This window comes from Chiloscyllium plagiosum, unplaced genomic scaffold, assembly GCF_037043375.1.
Source record: "Chiloscyllium plagiosum isolate Xiang-an unplaced genomic scaffold, Cpla_swu_hap1 HiC_scaffold_11, whole genome shotgun sequence".
Lineage (NCBI taxonomy): Eukaryota > Metazoa > Chordata > Chondrichthyes > Orectolobiformes > Hemiscylliidae > Chiloscyllium > Chiloscyllium plagiosum.
Window position 1 is genome coordinate 88,598,960 of NW_028270149.1, and position 20,969 is coordinate 88,619,928.

The window sequence follows — 20,969 nt, forward strand, 5'->3', positions numbered from 1 at the left end:
CCTACTACTCTGAGTGAAGAAACTACCCTTAATATCTGTCCTAAATCTATCACCCCTCAATTTAAAGCTATGTCCACTCGTGATTCAGAGGTGCTGGTGTTGGACTGAGGTGTACAAAGTTAAAAATCATACAACACCAGGTTATAGTCCAACAGGTTTAATTGGAAGCACACTAGCTCTCGGAGCGACGCTCCTTCATCAGGTGGTTGTAGGCCATCAGGTCCACAACCACCTGATGAAGGAGCGGTGCTCCAAAAGCTAGTGTGCTTCCAATTAAGCCTGTTGGACAATAACCTGGTGTTGTGTGATTTTTAACTATGTCCACTCATGTTAGCCTTCACCATCCAAGGAAAAAGGCTCTCACTGGCTACCCTATCTAACCCTCTGATTATCTTACACGTCTCAATTAAGTCATCTCTCAACCTTCTTCTGTCCAACGAAAACAGCCTCAGTTCCCTCAGCCTTTCCTCGTAAGACCTTCCTTCCATACCAGGCAACATCCTAGTAAATCTCCTCTGAACCCTTTCCAATACTTCCACAATCCTTCCTATAATGCGGTGAGCAGAACTGCATGCATTACTCCAGGTGAGGCCATACCAGTGTCCTGTACAGCTGCAGCATGACCTCGTGACTCTGAAACTCAATCCCCCTACCAATAAACGCTATCACACCATATGTCTTCTTAATAACCCTATCGACCTGGGTGGCAACTTTCAGGGATCTATGTACCTGGACACAGATCTCTCTGTTCATCTACACTGTCAAGAAGTTTACCATTAGCCCAGTACTCCGCGTTCCTGTTACTTCTTCCGAAGTGAGCTACCTCACACTTTTATGCATTAAACTCCATTTGCCACTTCTCAGCCCAGTTCTGCATCTTATCTATGTCCCTCTGCATCCTTCGGCACATTCCACAACTCTGCCTACCTTAGTGTCATCCATAAGTTTACTAACCCATCCTTCTACGCCCACTTCCAGATCATTTATTAAAACGACAAACACCACTGATAACTGACCTCCAGAATGAACATTTCCCATCAACCACCATGCTCTGTCTTCTTTCAGCTAGTCAATTTCTGATCGAAAACGCTGAATCACCTTCAATACCAAAAATCCATATTTTGGGCAATAGCCTACCATGTGGAATCTTATTAAACACCTTATTGAAATCCATTTACGCCACATCCAGGGAATTTAATGTTATAATCAATGGATCCACTATCTTTGCTGATACTTTCCTCCCTTTCTATAACCTCTGCATTACCTGTTAGTATTACGATTGTACTAGTGCCTTCCAATGCAAAGACTGAAGCAAAATAGTGATTTACTGACTCTGGCATTTCTGTACTCCCCCATAAGCATCTGTGGAGAGAAAATGTTAACATTTTGAATCAGTGACCCTTCTTCAGATAGCAGCTGAGAAAACAGTTTACCTTCATCCACCTGTTTTGTCACCTTCTCGAAGAATTCAATAAGCTTAGTGAGGCATGACCTACCCTTCACAAAACAGTATTGACTATCCCTAATCAAATTATTCCTTTCCAGATGACTATAAATCCTCTCTCTTATAACCTTCTCCAACACCTTACCCACAACTGAAGTAAGGCTCACTGGTCTATAATTACCAGGGTTGTCCCAACTCCCCTTCTTAAACAAGTGAACAACATTTGCTGTCCTCCCGTCTTCTGGCACTATTCCTGTCGACAATGATGACATAAAGATCAAAGCCAAAGGCTCTGCAATCTCCTCCCTGGCTTCCCAGAGAATCAGAGGATAAATCGCATCCAGCCCAGGGGTCTTATCTATTTTCAGATCTTCCAAAATTGCTAAAAACCCCTCTTTATAAACCTCAATCACATCAAATCTAGTAGCCTATATTCCATATTCTCACAAATATTGCCCTTTTCCAATGTGAATACTGACAAAAAGTATTCATTAAGCTCTTCCCCGCTGTCCTCAGATTCCACACACATCTTTCTACTACTATCTTTGATTGGCCCTAATCTTACACTAGTCATTCTTTTATTCCTACTGTACCTATAGAAGGCCTTCCTCTAAACCTTCCTCCAATCACCTGAAAATTATGCCTCCTCATGATAAACATTTGTGTCATGGGAAGAAGTCTGTACACCTCTATCAAGTCATCTCTCATTCTTCTTCGATCCAATAAGAAAAGCTCCCTCAACCTTTCTTCAATAAGACATGCCCTCCAGTCCAGGCAGCATCCTGTTAAATCCCCTCTGCACACACTCTAAAGCTTCCACATTCTTCCTATAGTGAGACACAATATTCCAAGTGTGATCTAACCAGGGCTATACAGAGTTGCAACATAACCTTGCGGCTCTTAAATTCAATCCCCCTGCTATTGAAAGCCAACATACCACATGCCTTCAAATTGCCCTATCAACTTGAGTGGCAATGTTGAGGGATTTATGGATATGGACCCCAAGATCCCTCTGTTCCTCCATACTGCCAAGAATCCTGCCTTTAACCCTGTAATCTGCATTCCCACTTCCCCACACAGGGATCATCATCTTACATGTTATGACACTTCAAGTTCTCATCTGAGTAATTGTTAAAGGTTGTGAGGTTATCATGCCTCAACTACCCTCTCATGCAGTGTATTCCAAACCTCCATCACGCACTGGGTGAAAAGTCATTTCCTCAAATTGCCTCTAAACCTCCTGCTTTTCACTTTAAAGTTATGCCCTCAGTAATTGATACTCTGACCAAGGGTAACAGCTATTTTCTATCACCTTGTTCATCTTATACATCTATATCAGATTCCCACTCAACTTTTTATGCTCCAAAAACAAACAACTCAGGCTTTCAAAGCCTTTCTTCATAGCTGAAATGCTCCATCCCAGGCAACATCCTGGTGAATCTCCTCCTTCTTCCTCCTTCCAATTATGTTCTTCCTTTTAGCAGTGACCACAACTACACACAGTATTCCAGCTGTGACCTAACCAAAGTTCTGTACAGCTCCAACATGCCTTCTCTGCTCATATAATCTATGCCACTACTGATAAAGATTAGTGTCTCTGTATGCCTGCGTAACTACCCTATTAACCTGTCCTGCTGGCTTCAGATATCTGTGGGCAAGTGCTCCAAGATCCCTTTGTTCTTCCAAGCTTCCTAGTATCTTACTATTTAATGTAACATCCTTATTCAAAAAGGGAGGGTGACAGAAATTTGGAAAGTACAAGTGAGTTAGTTTATGATGTATTGTTGAGTAATTGTTCATATCCATTCTTAAGGAAGGCATCACAAAGCATTTAGAAAGTCAAAATGCAGTCCATCAGAGTAAGCATGGTATGTAGATTATGAAAGGTAGATTATGTTTAACTAATTTGCTAGAGTTCCTTGAGGGTGTAACAAGCAATGTGAAAAATGGAAATCCTGTTGATGTCTTATATCTGGACTTTCAGTTGGCGTTTGATAAGGTGCCACAAAAAATGATTAATACACAAGGTGAGATCACATGGGCTTGGATAATTTACTAGCTTAGACAGAAGATTGGCTAACCAACTGAAAGCAGAGAGTCAGGGCAAGTGGGTCTTTATGTGTGTTATGAAGTTGAAGACATGTACTGTACCTTTAAGAGAGAGTGAATACTGTTCTGAACTGAGAGCTGACAAGCAGGCATTTTTAAAATCGGACAGAACAACTGCCAACAACACAGATTCAAGAAATTAGGAAACACTCTCTACAAAGTTACCTTTTCAAAAGAAACATATTTGCAGTAAAAAGAAAGATGACAACCCAGGGAGCTCTTCAGCCAGAAGATGACAGACACCCAAGATGACAGTAGCTCTGTGGTTTTGAAATTAAATTGATGTAATTTTAATAAGTGTTTTATTGGAACAGTATATTGTTATAGAGTTGGAGGTAGGTAATAAGCAGTTAAGGGAAGGGGGAGGGCTTAGACGTGTGAATAGTTGTTGTTAATGTTCAGTTTTAGAGTAAAAATAATTGATGTATTTTCTTTAAATAATGAAATTTGGGAGTTCTCTGTCATTCATATTTTAACAGATTACAAGGCAAGGTGAGCTTTTCTGGTTGTTTGGTTTAATTAACAGAAAGCTTCACCACAGTGTTGTAACAATGTGGCAAGATGTAACTAGTTGGATGCCATAGGGTTTGGTCCTCGGGTCCTAACAATTTACAATTTATTTTGATGACTTGGGAATGGGGATAAAAGGTACATGTTGATAACATGAAAAACCAAATTTTAACAAAGAAATAAGAAATTAAGTAGAAAGAACAGAACCGCATGAGAACTGCGCCAGCACATGATACATTTCTGAACTAAAAGCTTTTTGTCTCTATGTGGTTCAATTCCCTCTATTGTTTCTTATTCGTGTATTTGTCAAGGTGCCTTTTAAACACTGGTATTGTATCTACTTATACTACTTCCTATGGAAGCTCAATCCATGAACTTACCACACTGTGTAAAAACATCTTGCCTTTTAAACTTTCCCTCTTTTACCTTAAACCTATGTCCCCTAGACATTGATATTTCTACTCTAAGAAAAATACTCCAATTATCTAAGCCTCTCATAATTTTGTAAACTTCTATCAGATTGACCCTTAACTTCCAGCATTCAAGTGAAAACAAACTGAGTTTTTCCTATCTCTCTTCATAGCTAACACCCTCCAAAGTTGACAATGTCCTGGTAAAGCTTTTCCGTACCCTATCCAAAGCCTCCACATGGTTCTGGTAGTGTTACAATCAGAACTGCCTGCAATATTCCAAATGAGGTCGCACTAAATTTCTATATAGCTGCAATATGACTTGTCAATTTATATACTCTATGCCCTGATCAATGAATGCAAGTATTCCATTTGCCTTCTTGACTACTTGTGTTACCACTTTCAGGGAACTCTGTACCTGTTCCTCTATCCTAATGCTTCTAAGGGTTATGCCATTTACAGTATACGTCTCTCCTGCATTAGATTTTCCAAAATGCATCATTTTCATTTGCCCAGATTAAACTCCATCTGTCATTTCTCCACCCAAGTCTCTAGCCTATCTTCTGGTAACACTCCTTACTATTTGCACCTCCCCCAATCTTACTGTTGTCTGCAAATTTACCCATCAGACAATACAATCTATTCTGAATCATTTATCGAGTCCCATCATTGATCCCTACAGAACACCACTGGTCAGAATGGATATGGATAGGTAAGGTGAATGGGCCAAAATCTAGCAAATGCAGTTTAATGTGGATAAGTAGGAGGTTATGCATTTTAATCAGAGGAATGGAAATGCAATTAATTATCTAAATGGAGAGAAACTTCAGGGTGCTTTAGTGCAGATGGAATTGGTGTTTGAATCGCAGAAAACTGGTATGCAGGTGCAGCAGGTAATAAGGAAGACAAATGAAATTTTGGCATTTCTTGCTAAAAGAGTAGAGTATAAAAGTGGCAACAAGGCATTAATGAGACTGCAATTGGAGTATTGCAAAAAAACTGCAAATGCGAGAATCCAAAATAGACAGGCAGGAGGCTAGAAGAACACAGCAAGCCAGGCAGCATCAGGAGGTGAAGAATGGTTACACCCAAAACGTTGACTTCTTCGACTTCTGATGCTGCCTGGCTTGCGGTGTTCTTCCAGCCTCCTGCCTGTCTATTTTAGATTCCAGCATCTGCAGTTTTTTGGCTCTAACCAAGTTTGATCCACTGCAAAAATGCCTTCAAAGAATGCCCACTTCGAAGAAGTTGTTTGCCAGTCCTGAAGAAGGGTTACACACGAAACATCAACTTCTCCACCTCCTGATGCTGCCTGGCTTGCTGTGTTCTTCCAGCCTTCTGCTGTCTATATTGGAGTATTGCATTCAGTTTTGGTCCCCATACATAAGGAGGATTGTAGTTAAATTGAAGGCAGTTTACGGAAGATTCACTAGATTGATTCCAGAGACGAGGGATTTTCCCCCTCTGAAGAGAGATTGATCAATTTAGGACTATAGTCTATGGAGTTTAGAAGCATGAGGCATGGCACAGTGGCTCAGTGGTTAGCACTGCTGTCTCACAGCACCAGGGGACCCAGGTTTGATTCCAGCCTCAGGCGAGTGTCTGTGTGGAGTTTACATATTCTCCCCCCGTGTCTGCATTGGTTTCCTCTGGGTGCTCCGGTTTCCTTCCCCAGTCCAAGGAGATGCAGGTTCGGTGAATTGGCCATGCTAAATTGCTCATTGTGTTCAGGATGTGTAGGTTAGGTGCATTAGTCAGGGGTAAATGTAGAGTAATAAGGTAGGGGAATGGGTCTGGGTGGGTTACTCTTCAGAGGGTTGGTGTGGATCTTCAGAGAGTTGGTGTGGACATATTGGGCCATAGGGCCTGTTGACACACTGTAAGGATTCTACGTTTTAATTAGAACATAGAACATAGAAGAATACAGCGCAGTACATGCCCTTTGGCCCTCGATGTTGCGCCGATCCAAGCCCACCTAACCTGTACTAACCCACTATCCTCCATATACCTATCCAATGCCCGCTTAAATGCCCATAAAGAGGGAGAGTCCACCACTGCTACTGGCAGGGCATTCCATGAACTTACGACTCGCTGAGTGAAGAACCTACCCCTAACTTCAGTCCTATATCTACCCCCCCTTAATTTAAAGCTATGCCCCCTTGTAATACCCGACTCCATACGCGGGAAAAGGTTCACACTGTCAACCCTATCTAACCCCCTAATCATCTTGTACACCTCAATCAAGTCACCCCTAAACCTTCTTTTCTCTAATGAAAACAGCCCCAAGTGTCTCAGTCTTTCCTCATACGATCTTCCTTCCATACCAGGCAACATCCTGGTAAACCTCCTCTGCACCCGTTCCAGTGCCTCCACATCCTTCCTATAGTATGGTGACCAAAACTGCACACAATATTCCAGATGCGGCCGCACCAGAGTCTTATACAACTGCATCATGACCTCAGGACTCCGGAACTCAATTCCTCTACCAATAAAAGCCAGTACGCCATATGTCTTCCTGACCACACTATTTACCTGGGTGGCAACTTTCAGAGATCTGTGTACATGGACACCAAGATCCCTCTGCTCATCCACACTACCAAGTATCCGACCATTAGCCCAGTACCCCATCTTTTTGTTATTCTTCCCAAAGTGAATCACCTCACACTTAGCTACATTGAATTCCATTTGCCACCTTTCTGCCCAGCTCTGCAGCTTCTCTATATCCTGCTGTAACCTGCCACATCCTTCCTCACTGTCAACAACTCCTCCGACTTTCGTATCATCCCCAAACTTGCTCACCCAACCTTCTAACCCCTCTTCCAGGTCATTTATAAAAATGACAAACAGCAATGGTCCCAAAACAGATCCTTGCGGAACACCGCTAGTAACTGCACTCCAAGATGAACCTTTACCATCAACTACTACCCTCTGTCTTCTTCCATCCAGCCAATTCCTAATCCAAACCTCCAACTCACCCTCAATGCCATACCTCCGTATTTTTTGAAGTAGCCTACCATTAAGGTACATAAGATGCTGAAGGGGATTGACAAAACAGATGTCGAGAGGATGTTTCCTCATGTGGTCAATTTAGAATGAGAGGTCATAGTTTTAGGCTAAGGAACAGCAGATTTAAAACAGAGATAAGGAGAAATTAAAAACGGAAAAAATTGTGGATGCTGTAAATCAGAAACAAAAACAGAGGTTGCTGGAAAAGCTCTGAGTCTGGCAGCATCTGTGGAAAGAAAGTAAAGTTAACACTTCAGGTCTGGTGATTTGATTTCTCTTCACTCAAGGATAAATTACTTCTCTTAAAGGGTCGTGAATCTGTGGAATTCACTACTCCAGAGTGCAGTGAATGCTGGGTCACTGATAGAATTGAAGGAGGGGATAAAGATTTTTATTAATAACGGGTTAAAGTGTTATGGAGAGGAGGCAGGAAAGTGGAGTTGAGGCTGAGAGGAGATCAGCCAAATTGGATTAAATAGTGGAGCAGGCTTGAGGGGCTGAACTGCCAAATCCTGCTCCTAGTTCTTGTGCTCTTATGCTGCTTGACTCTCTGAATCCCTCTAGAAATATCCATTCTTTTTGTTACTTAAACAGAATTCTTCAGCCTGACCCAGGACTTGGCAACAATTCCCTCTCTCTATAGCTTCTGAGCTGAAAGGAAAGAAAAAAAAAATCATAGAATCCCTACAACATGGAAGCAGGCCAATTGGCCCATTCAGTTCATACCGATCCTCTGAAAAGCATCCCACCCAGACCCACTCCATCCCTATAACCCTACATTTCCCATGGGCAATCCCGCCTAACCTGCATATCTTTGGGAGAAAACCAGAGCTCCTGGAGCAAACCCATGCATACACAGGGAGAATGTGCAAACTCCACACAGATAATCACCGAAGGGTAGAATCAAACCCGGATTCCTGGTGCTGTGAGACAGCAGTGCTAACCACTTAACCACAATGCCACTAAATATTAGTTAGCGCTGATTTACAGTTTCATTACTTCTTTAAATCATAGAATCCCTACAGTGTGGAAACAGGACATTTAGCCCCAGAAGTCCACACTCTTCCAGAACCGTTACAACACTGGCATCTACCCAACAACGTAGAAAACTGCCCAGGTATGTCCTGTACACAAAAAGCAGGAGAAGTCCAACTTGGCCAATTACAGACCAATCAGTCTATTCTCCATCAGCTGTAAAGTGATGGAAGGGGTCATCAACAATGCTACCAAGCAGCACCTGCTCAGCAACAACCTGCTCAGTGACACCCAGTTTGGGCTTCTCCAGGGCCACTCAGCTCCTGATTTCATTACAGCCTTGGTTCAAACATGGGCAAAAGAGCTGAATTCCAGAGGTGATGTGAGAGTGATAGCCCTTGACATCAAGGCCACATTTGACTGAGTGAAGGAGCCCTGTCAAAACCAGAATCAATGGGTATCAGGAGGTAAACACTCGGTGGTTAGTCATACTTGGCATCAAGGAAAACGGTTGTGGTTGTGGAGGGTCAGTCATCAGCTCCAGGACATCTCTGCAGGAGTCCCTCAGGGTAGTGTCCTTGGCTCAACAATCTTCAGCTGCTTCATCAATGACCTTCCCTCTGTCATAAGGCCAGAAGTCAGGATGTTTGCCGATGATTGCACAGTGTTCAGCACCATTCGCGACTCCTCAGATACTGAAGCAGTCCATGCTCAAATGCAACAAGATCTGGACAATATCCAGGCTTGAGCTGACAAGTAGCAAGTAACATTCACACCACACAAATGCCAGACAATGGCATCACCAATAAGACTCACTCTAACCACCGTCCCATTGACATTCAATGGTATAACCATCACTGAATCCCCCACTGTCAACATCCTTGGGGTTACCATTGACCAGAAACTCAACTGGATTCACCACAAACACAGTGGCTACAAGAGCAGGTCAGAGACTTGGGATACTGCAGCGAATAACTCACCTCCTGACACCCCAAGGTCTATCCACCATCTACAAGGCACAAGTCAGGAGTGTGATGGAATATCCTCCATTGGCCTGGATGGGTGCCTCTCCAACAACACTCAGGAAGCTTGACACCATCCAGGACAAAGCAGCCCACTTGATTGTTTGTAGATGTGGTGCCATTCAATCCCTCCACCACCAGCGTTCAGTAGCAGCAGAGTGTACTATCTATCTACCTACAAGATGCACTGCAGCAATTCACTAGGGATCCTTAGACAACTTCCAAACCCACGACCACATCCACAAAGAAGGACAAGGGCAGCAGGTACTTGGGAACACCACACCTGTAAGTTCCCCTCCAAACCACTCACCACCATGACTTATAAATATATCCCTGTTCCTTCACAGTCATTGGGTCAAAATCCTCGAAATCCCTCACTAATGGCATTGTAAGTCAACCCACAGCGATTCAAGAAGGCAGCTCACCACCACCTTCTTAAGGGCAAATTAGGGTGGCACGGTGGCTGGCTCCAGGGTCCCGGGTTCGATTCCAACCTCGGGCGATTGTCTGTGTGGAGTTTGCACATTCTCCCTGTGTCTGCGTGGGTTTCCTCCAGGTGCTCCGGTTTCCTCCCATAGTCCAAAGATGTGTAGGTCAGGTGAATTGGCCATGCTAAACTGCCCATAGTGTTAGGTGCATTAGTAAGAGGGAAATGGGTCTGGGTGGGTTACTCCTCGGAGGGTCGGTGTGGACTTGCTGGGATGAAGGGCCTGTTTCCACACTGTAGGGAATCTAATCTAAATGGGGATGGGCTATCAATGCTGGTCAGCCAGTGACACAAGTCCCACAAATGAATTTTTTAAAAACTGCCCTCCGAAGACTAACTCACCCAGAACCATTCCCCTGTCCTATTACTGTACATTTTCCATGACTAAATGTACCTAACCTACACATCCCTGAACACTATGGGCAATATAACAAAGCCAATTCACCGAACCTGTACATCTGTAATGGATCAACGTATTGATTGAACTTGTTATTTAGCTGAAACTTGTGTTTATTGTTCATCAAAAATCATATTTATCTGAAGCTTGCTCACTGCCACAATTTCTTCAAATCCTTATGAAAGCCCTTCCATATCCAGCATTTGCCGAATGAATCTTCTCTGGACTGTCGTTACGTCCCCATCAGAAGATTATTTTCAATATAACACTCCAGAAATTCTCCAGCCTATTAAACACTTAATTTGAAAATCCCCTATCTTTAAAAGAAAGTTCCAGCCAGTTTAACAGAGTGTAACTGTGATTTTTGGTGATGGAATTTGTTTAGTCATTGCTCTGATCATCACATATGATGGAAAATTACCTGGAAAGTGTTCATGTAGCAGTTCCGTCTCATTACATCTCATTTCGATTTCCTTTGATTAGGTTGAAGCTATTTTTTTCACACCAGCAAATCCTAAGTGTAAGTGAATGTGCACAAGAGCATCGTTATGAGAGGGTTCAGGACTGGTGAGTGTGCTCAGATTTGATGTGAATGTGTTGAGTCTTGCAATATATAGTCACTGTTGGTGTGAGTGTGCTCATCATTGGTTTGTGTTTAGTTTGGAGTGTGTGTGTGTGTGTAAAGAGTCATTTCACACTTTTCCAAGTTGAACTTCATCTGCCACTTATCAGCCCAGCTTTGCATCCTGTCAATGTCCCATTGCAACCTAAAACGGCCTTGACATTATTCACAACTCCACCGACCTTCGTGTCATGGGCAAACTTACTAACCCACCCTTCCACTTCTGCATCCAAGTCATTTATAAAAATCACAAAGAGCAGAGGCCCCAGAACAGATCCATGCAAACACCATTGGTCACTGAGCTCTATGCTGAATACTTTCCATCTACTATCACCCTCTGTCTTCTGTGGGCCAGCTAATTCTATATCCAGACAGTCAAATTTCTCTGTATTCCATGCCTCCTTACTTTCTGAATAAGCCTACCATGGGGAACCTTATCAAATGCCTTGTTAAACTCCATATACACCACATTCACTGTTCTACCTTCATCAATGGGTTTTGTCATATCCTTAAAGAATTCAATAAGACCTGTGAAGCATGATGTGCCCCTCTCGAAGCCAGGCTGACCAACTCTAATCAAACTATGCTTTTCCAAATAATCATAAATTCTCTTTCTCAGAATTCCCTCCAATAATTTGCCCAACACCACAGAAGACTGATTGGTCTGTAATTTCCAGGGTTATCCCTATTCCCTTTCTTGAACAAGGGAATAACATTTGCCACCCTCCAGTCATCTGGTACTACTCCAGTTGACAGTGAGGATGCGAAGATCATCACCAAAGGTGCAGCTAATAGCTTCCTTCGCTTCCCACAGTAACTTTGGGCATATCCTATCTGGCCCAGGTGACTTATCTATCCTCATGCTTTTCAAAGTTTCCAGCATATCCTCCTTCTTAACATCAACCTGTTCCAGCATATCAGCCTGTTTCACACTATCTTCACAAATGACAAGGTCCCCCTCAGTAGGGAATACTGAAGCAAAGTATTCATGACAGACCTCACTTACCTCCTCTTACTCCAGACACAAGTTCCCTCCACAATCCCCGATCGACCCTACCCTCACTCTGCCTATTGTTTCCTCACATAAGTACAGAATACCTTGGGTTTTCTTTAATCCTGCCCACTAAGGCTTTTTCATGCCCCCTTCTAGCTCTCCTATGTCCATTCTTCAGTTCCTTCCTGGATACCTCGTAACCCTCTGGAGCCCTGTCTGATCCTTGCTTCTTCAACCTTAAGGAGAAAGTGAGGACTGCAGATGCTGGAGTACCAAAGTTGAAAAGTGTGGTGCTGGAAAAACACAGCAGGCCAGGCAGCTTCTTCAACTTCAAGCAGGCTTCCTTCTTATTCTTGACTGGATGTTACACATCTCTTGTCATCCAAGGTTCCTTTACCCTACCATCCCTTCTTTGCCTCAGTGGGACAAACCTGTCTAGCACTCTCAACAAGTGCTCAGTGTCGGTGTGAGCGCTCAGCGTTGGTATCAGCGCATTCGACATCGACGTGAGTGTGTTCAGTGTCAGTGTGAGCATGTTCAGCTTTGGTGTGCTCAGTGTTGGTCTGAGTGTGTTCAGTCTTGTTGTGGGTGCATTTAACTGTTAGTTTTGAGTGTGCTCAGTGATTGATTGATTATTGTCACATGTACTGAGATACAGTGAAAAGTGTCCTTTTGCATGCTTTACAGGCAGATTGTACACTGATGGTGCGGGTGTGTTCAGTCTTGGCTTGAGTGAGCTCAGTGTTGGTGTGAGTGTGTTCAATCTTAGTCTGAACGTGTTCAGTCTTGGTTTGACAGTGTTGACTATTGGTTTGAGTGAGATGGAAATGTGTTGCTGGAAAAGCGCAGCAGGTCAGGCAGCATCTAGGGAACAGGAGAATCGACGTTTCGGGCATTAGCCCTTCTTCCTGAAGAAGGGCTAATGCCCGAAACGTCGATTCTCCTGTTCCCTAGATGCTGCCTGACCTGCTGCGCTTTTCCAGCAACACATTTCCATCTCTGATCTCCAGCATCTGCAGACCTCACTTTCTCCTATTGGTTTGAGTGAGTTCACTGTTGGTGTGTACGTTTAGTGTTGGTGTGAGTGCTTTCATTTTTGGTGTGAGTCTGCTCAGTCTTATTGTCAGTGTGTTCACTGTTGGCCTAAGTGTGTGTGTGTGCAGTGTGCTGTCAGTATGTTTGATGCTGCTAAGAATGTTCACTGTTATGAGTGTGTAGAGTCCTGTGTGAGAGTGTTCACTGTTTGTATGTGTGTTCACTGTGGTGTGCGTGTATACTGTAATCTATCAGGCACTGTCACCCCTTGGTCTGTCCATTATGTGATTATTTGTTGAGTGCTCCGTGAAGTTTACTTTAAACTGGGAACTGAGCCACTCTACAATGGTGCCATTGTTTTCCCTCCTCTCTTTTTATTTACAATCTTTTTCAGTCACATGTTTTTTCACTGCTGTCAGAAGACAATACCCAGTAATTTAGCTGCAATTGCAAGAGAACATAGCCTCTGAACACATCTCCAAAGACCAGGCATCACTCCTCCCTCTCTCTTGAATTCTTCCTCTTGGTGATCTCTCACAATTCCCAAAGGCAGAATTCGCACCAGCCTTCCCCTGGATGAACATGACCTTCCGGCCTCCGTACTCCCCAAGTCTTTTTCGCAGGAGAGATGGGTAAGTTGCCTTGGCTGACGCTACTGTTACTGGGGAGTTGGTTCAATGGCATTCACACTTTTCTGTCAATGCTTTCGAACTAATTAGTTCGTGGCCATTTCTCAGTTTTAATCTCAAAGGAATATTGTGATTCTACACATTATATAACTGGAATAAGATTACCAAAGCTATACGACACAAACTAACTATGTTTATCAGTAAGAGTCTATTTTTATTAAGTGTGTAATTACTAAGTGAGAAGTCTCACTGTTAAGGATAATGGAAGTCCTGAAGTGTTTCACAAATTTGAAAGTAAGCATTCGTCTGTATCTAACCCTGTCGGTATCTCGAGACAAAAATAAAAATTACTGGAAAAACTCAGGAGGGCTGGAAGCATCTGTGAAAAGAAATCAGAGTTAATTTCGGGTCAAGTGACACTTCCTCAGAACTGTGCAGTATCTATTCTGGGAGTGTTTGATGAACAACTTTACTTCCAGTTTAAAAGAGTAGCGGAACTTTTAAATAATCCTAACCCCATGCTGTACCTGTCCAAGGAGTGTTTGATAAGGATAGTGTCAAGGAACCTTTACATTCAGTTTAATTTCAGTTTAAAAGAGAAGATAGCGCAGCTCAATTCTCACAAACATTCATTACCTCCGCCACTGATGCTCACCAGTAGCAGCATGTACTATCTACAAGATGAACTGCAGAAATTCACCAAAGCTTCTCAGACAGCACTTTTCAAATCCATGACTCCTTCTATCTAGAAGGACAAATTTAAGAGGAAGACTAAAAGGACCAACAGGCAAATTTTCCCTCCAAATCCCAAAAAGGCTGTAAATATTCATTCATGGCATAACTATTGAGAGAAAACGTGCGCTCACATTTGGGAGAGATGGATTCTGTGGGGAGTTCCTTCTCCAATCAGAGGTTCTTTCTCTGACACTCTTGGAGCTCCTCAATGGACAGAATCAATGATTTGAGGAGTAGGATGGCAAGCCAGGAAGGAGGTGTAAATCTGGCTGGTCCCAGAGTTACCATACAATGGAGGCTTCTGACTGCTCTATCACAACACATTATCCATCCAGAACAAAGAGACCTTGGGGTGGGGGTTCATAGTTCCTTGAAAGTAGAGTCACAGATAGATGGGGTAGTGAAGAAGGTATTTGACACTTGCCTTTGTTGGTCAGTGCATTCAGAATGAGATTTGGGATGTCATGCTGCAGCTGTACAAGACATTGGTCAGGCCACTTTCCGAATACCGCGTTCAACTCTGGTTTCCCTACTATAGGAAAGACTTCATTAAACTTCAAAAGGTTCAGAAAAGATGTACATGGATGTTGCCGGGATTGAGCATTGGAAGACACTGAACAGGCTTTTTACCCTGGAGCATCGGAGGTTGAGGAGTGATTTTACAGAGAGGTTTAGAAAATCATAAGAATGGATAGGATGAATAGCCAAGATCTTTTTTCTGGGGTAGGTGAAGTACAAAACTAAAGGGTATAGGTTTAAAGTGTGAGGGGAAAGATATAAAAGGACAATTTTTTTCTCACAGAGGGCAGTGCATGTATGGAATGAGCTGCCAGAGAGGAAGTGATAGGCTAGCACTATTACAACATTTAAAGGCCTCTGGATGGGAAAATGAATAGGAAGAGTTTTGGAAGAGAGGGGCCAATTGCTGGCAAATGGAAATGGATTAATTTAGGATATATGGTCAGCATGGACAAGTTGGCCCAAAGGTCTGTTTCCATTCTTTACAATCCTATGATTCTACCTACAGCCAATCAAGAGAAAGCATCAGATCATGGGCTGTACTGTACTGTTCTATGGTGGAAGAGATGGAGTGTGTTTGGGGGGGGGGGGGGGCGGGTGTGCGTGCAGTGGCGGCATTGCCACAGAAAACAAGGCCAGAGCAGGCCACAAGTGCTTTTACAGGATGTTGAGCCTGAGTCTTGGCCTCATAGGTGGGGTTGGAGTTGTTAGTACATAGAACATAGAAGAGTACAGCACAGGAACGGACTCTTCGGCCCATATAGTCTGCCAAACATGATGCCAAATTAAACAAATCCATTCTGCCTGTCCTTGGTCCATATACCTCCATTCCTCGCATATTCATGTGCTTATCTATCACAAATGGCCCTGACACATCTGCCTCCATCACCACGTTAGGCAGCAAGTTCCAGACACCTGCCACACTCTGTGCAAAAAAGTTACCCCTCACATCTTCTTTAAACTTTCACCCTCTCGCCTTAAATGCATGCCCCCTAGTATCAGACTTTCATCTCTGAGACAAGATTATGACTGTCAACCCAATCGATGCATTGCATAATTTTATTGACTTTTATCAACTCTCCCGTCAGCCTCCGCTACTCCTGAGAAAACAGTTCAAGTTTTTCCAGTCTCTCCTTATAGAACACACCTAATCCAGGCATCATCCAAGTAAATCCCTTCTGCATAAGCTACAAAGTCTCCATATCCGCCCTGCAATATTGCAACCCACATTGAATACAATACTCTAAGTGCGGCCTAACCAAAGTCTTATAAATCTGCAAGAAAACATCCTGACTCCTTTACTCAATTCCCCAACCAGTAAAAGCAAGCATGCAATACGTCTTCTTTATCCTATTAATTGCATGGCCACTTTCAGGGAGCTATGGACTTGAACCCCAAATCCCTCTGTACATCAATGCTGTTCAGTGTCCTGCCATTAACTGTACACTTTAACATTTGATCTCCCAAAATGCAGCACTTCACACTTGCCTGGATTATATTTGCCACTGATCTATATCCTATTGAATCCTTTGACAACCTTCTACACCATCCACAAATTCACCAATCTTTGGGTCATCTGCAAACTTACTAACCTATCCATCTACATTTTCATTCAAGTCATTTATATAAGTCACAAACAGCAGAGATCCCAGCCTAAATGCCTGCAGAATATCACTTTACATTGACTTCCAGCCAGAAAAACGCGCTTCCTTCTACCTTCTGCTTTCTGTAGACAAGCCAATTCTGAATCCAAGCAGCCACATCACCATGGATCCCACGCATCTTAATATTCTGGATCAGCCTACCTGAGGGATCTTGTCAAAAACCTTACTAAAATCCATTTAGACAACATCCACTACTCCACCCTCATCAATCACCTTTGTCATCTCCTTGAAAGGTTCAATCTGGTTAGTAAGACATGACCTGCGCCCCTAGGTGGTAGTCTCCATTTTAGTTAGGCTGAGAGGTTCTGGCTGTAAGGGTGCCTCGCCATTCTCCCATCAAATCCAGGTGGAAAAACAAGGCCTCATCTTTAAAGTCACCTCCCAGTAGAAATCAAGATTAGAATAAAACTGAGACACCGTACAACTCATGAATTTACCTGTTGTACTTTTGAACCAGTCTGTCCCTTTATAAAAAAACTATGCTCATTGCTTTGCACAGTATCTGACCACAATGTCTTTAATTTCTTCCATGCCGGACATGGGAAGGGGGTATCTGGCTCATGCCTAAGTCGGGGTTTAGGGCGATGTGTTGACAATCAAGTGGGTGTGGTGGAATGCGTGTACGGTGAGGAGAAAGGAGCTTCCTTGAATGTTTGATTACCAGGAAAAAGAGAGAACTTGGCTGAAATCCTCATTAATGTATAACATTTCGACTCCCTAGAGTGTGGAAACAGGCCCTTCGGTCCAACCAGTCCACACTGACCCTCTGAAAAGTAACCCACCCAGACCCATTTCCCTCTGACTAATGCACCTAACATTATGGACAATTCACCTGACCTGCACATCTTTGGACTGTGGGAGGAAACCGGAGCACCAGGGGGAAACCCACGCAGACATGGGGAGAATGTGCAAACTCCACACAGACAATCGCCTGAGGTTGAAATCGAACCTGGGACGCTGGTGCTGCGAGGCTGCAGTGCTAACCACTGAGCCCCAATGGTAGCATTCGTACAAAATCACATTTAAAACACAGATTTCAATACTTCCATGAAAACTGTAGCTCTGCGGTTTCTTGGATCTGTGTTCTATTTGAATTCTTTTAGTTTTCAATTCCATTAAATATTGACTTTTCTAACTAGTTCCATGTGAGAAGTTTTAATGTTGGGACAAAGAACTGCAATTACAATTCTTTGGGTCCATTTAAGGTATGACTCATTACAGTTAAATCATCATTGCATTATCTTGGAAAGTGAAGTACACGTGAATTAATCAATTTGCTACCTTACAGTGCACTCAAGTGCTGCAGCATTAACTTACGCTTGGGGACCCTGTAGTCTTCATGTCTCAATATTGAGGTCAATAATTTTAGGGCCTGAGCACCTTCACCCACCCCCACACCGCAGACCTTGACATCACATGGGCTGCTCTCATCACAGCCAACCTATTTTCCCCCACTGAAGGCCCCTATTTCTCCATAGCTTGCCATTATCCATTCCTTTGTCTGCCCAATTGCTTTTGTGTCTCTCTGCACTCCATTTCCTCGTTCCCTCCCTACCCCAGTCTTCGGCATAAATACCTTTACCTAGCTACAATTAATTGAAAAAGAGTCACTAGACTTGAAAGGCTGACTCTGCTTTTTGGAGGAGAAAGTGAGGACTGCAGATGCTGGAGATCAGAGCTGAAAATGTGTTGCTGGAAAAGCGCAGCAGGTCAGGCAGCATCCAAGGAGCAGAAGGTTCCTGAAGAAGGGCTTATGCCCGAAACGTCGATTCTCCTGCTCCTTGGATGCTGCCTGACCTGCTGCGCTTTTCCAGCAACACATTTTCAGCTCTGACTCTGCTTTTTCTCCAGAAACTGCCAGACCTGTTGATGTTCTCCAGCAATTTGTTTTTTTTTTGTTTTTGATTTCTAGCATCTGCAGATCTTTGGTTTTTCTTGTTTTATTGTATTGTGTCCACTCCAAGAAATTCAAATTTTCATTTTGAAAATGGAGTAAGTGTCATTTATTAAAGATAAATGAATGAAAGAAAACATTTTATAGATTCCAAGTAGAAAAATAATTATGTAGCTATGTACATGTGGATGTAATATTTGTGCTATGTTTATCTGACGTTGGAAGCTATTAAGCTGTTGGGGGAAAATACATTTCATTCCCAAACTGAGAGATTGGTTTGTAAGCTTGGGCTTCATAAATAAAAGCATTGATGTAAAATAAGAAGTTATGCTGAATTTTTATCAATTCCTGGTTAGGCCACAGTTGGAATAGGACATCTAGTTCTGGCCTCCATACTTTAGGAAGGATGTGGAAGACCTGGAGAAGTTGCAAAGGAATTTCACCAGAATGGTTCCAGGAATGAGGGATTTTAGTGACAAGAGTCATTTGAGGAAGCTGGGGTTGTTCTGTTGGAGTGAAGAGATTGAGGGGAGATTTAATCGAGATGGCTAAAATGAAGACATGGTTAACATGGTTTCCTTGGCCATTTGTGAGTGGAGTTAATTGGCACCACACTGTTGTGTGTTGGGAGTCACATGTAGGCCTGACCAGCTGTGAGCAAATTCTCTTCCCTAAAGGATGTTAATAGGTCACTATTACTGAATTTAGTTTCTCATTACAATTTCATTTAATTAACTCAATGTAATATCTGCATTTGTTGTGGTGGGAATTGAACTAATCTCTTCAGATCATTTGTCCATGCCTCTATAATTCAGTAACATAACCATTTGTGATAATTTATCATGGTCTCTAATTACATATTTAAACTCCCTCAATAACTCATTTATTCAACACTGTACTCACGTAATTAATCTTCCTCCAAAGACCAGAAACTGCACTCAATCATCTATTATGGGCTTTCCTTATATGGCTCATCACTTGAAGAAGTGCATCTTCAGATGCATTCATTACCTGAACGGCTGATCCTGTGGTCAGAATTACGGGAACTCAGGTGAAAAGCCAAAGGAGAGTTTTGCTACTTCAGTCTTCTCTGTCTTAAATGAAATTTTGCACCTTATGAAAGCAAGGAGGTATCGTTGCAGTTGTAAAGAGCCACAGCTGGAGTACTATATGTGCAGTTCTCATCACCTCACTATAGAAAGGATGTGATAGCACAAGAGGGGGTACAGAGGACATTCATCAGGATATTGCTTGGGATGCAGTAACTGAGCTACCAGGAGAGACCAGGTAGACTTGGATTGTTTTCTTCAGAGCAGATAAGGCTTAAGGGGACATGATTGAGGTGTACAGGGTTAAGAGGAGTATGGACAGGGTGAGTAGGCAGCGGCCATTTCCTTTGGTTGAGGGGGGTCAATCATGAAGGGGCATAGCTTTAGGATAAGGAGGAGATTCAGTGGGGAGATGAGAAAAACCTTTTCCCCTCAGTGGGTGGTGGAAAGCTGGACTGCACAATCTGGGAAGGTAGTGGAGGCCAGAAACCTTACAACCTTTAAAAAATATTTGAATGAGCATTTGACATGACATAACATTCAAAAGTGTGGGACAAGTCCAAGAAATTGGGATTAATGCACCTTTCTGGTAGTTATTGTTGGTGTAGACTCAATGGGCCAAAAGGCTTTTTCTGCGCTGTATTACTCCATGGCTCTAATGTGTACAGCAAGATAAGGATAATATGCATATTTGCAAATGATACAGGAGGGAGATCTTCAGACCATTTCTGTGCTAGGAGCAACAGCATCAGCATGGGGGGGTTGTGTGGGGCTCGACCTCCATAATGCCGCAGCTAATATGCTAACAGGAAGATTAAAACTTTTCTAGGGAAGGGTTTAAATTAATTTGGTTGGGGAAGGAGTGTTAGGAAGTCATCATTGCCGTGTAAGAATTGCAAAAATTTAATATACAGGGCAGCAAATAAATAGCAAAGCTAATAGATGTTATTATGACCAGTCCCCCCAGAAAATGTTCCAGTAAGATATTTACATACAAAACAAAAGGCCTGGGCTCGAGTTCCACCTGTTCCAGAGCAATGTAATAACATCTCAAAACAGGTTAACCAGACAATATCTACAATGCTGACAATATGTTGCTGGAAAAGCACAGCAGGTCAGGCAGCATCTGAGGAGCAGAAAAATCGACGTTTCGAGCATAAGTCTTTCATCCTGATGAAAGGCTTATGCCCAAATTGTCGATTCTTCTGCTCCTCAAACGCTGCCTGACCTGCTGTGCTTTTCCAGCAACACATTCTCGACTCTGATCTCCAGCATCTGCAGTCCTCACTTTCTCCTATTGTCTACAATGTTGGATCAAAATAATCTAGAATGCTACCACGTGTCCCTCTCTCCACCTCTTCCCTCACTTTCGATGGTCTGCATTACTCTTAATAGACTATAAATTACTCAGTTGGAAAACATGGGTGATTTACTAGTGGTGGTTACTAGATGGAAAAAAATGTGATTT

At 42.9% G+C, this 20,969-nt stretch overlaps 2 protein-coding genes across 2 annotated transcripts in view; one reads left to right on the forward strand and one right to left on the reverse strand.

The window, feature by feature from the left end:
- LOC122557042 (cyclic nucleotide-gated channel alpha-2-like) overlaps positions 1-12,478 on the reverse strand; it is a 76,563-nt gene extending 64,085 nt beyond the window's left edge. Inside the window, exon 1 of the mRNA XM_087991817.1 lies at positions 12,408-12,478. Coding sequence (XP_087847943.1) covers positions 12,408-12,478 — 71 coding nt within the window. The remainder of the gene's footprint in view (positions 1-12,407) is intronic.
- A 1,031-nt stretch (positions 12,479-13,509) lies between these two features.
- The window catches only part of LOC122557041 (TSC22 domain family protein 3-like), a 29,776-nt gene continuing 22,316 nt past the window's right edge, over positions 13,510-20,969 (forward strand). The window contains exon 1 of the mRNA XM_043704273.2: positions 13,510-13,643. Coding sequence (XP_043560208.1) covers positions 13,588-13,643 — 56 coding nt within the window. The 5' untranslated portion in view covers positions 13,510-13,587. The remainder of the gene's footprint in view (positions 13,644-20,969) is intronic.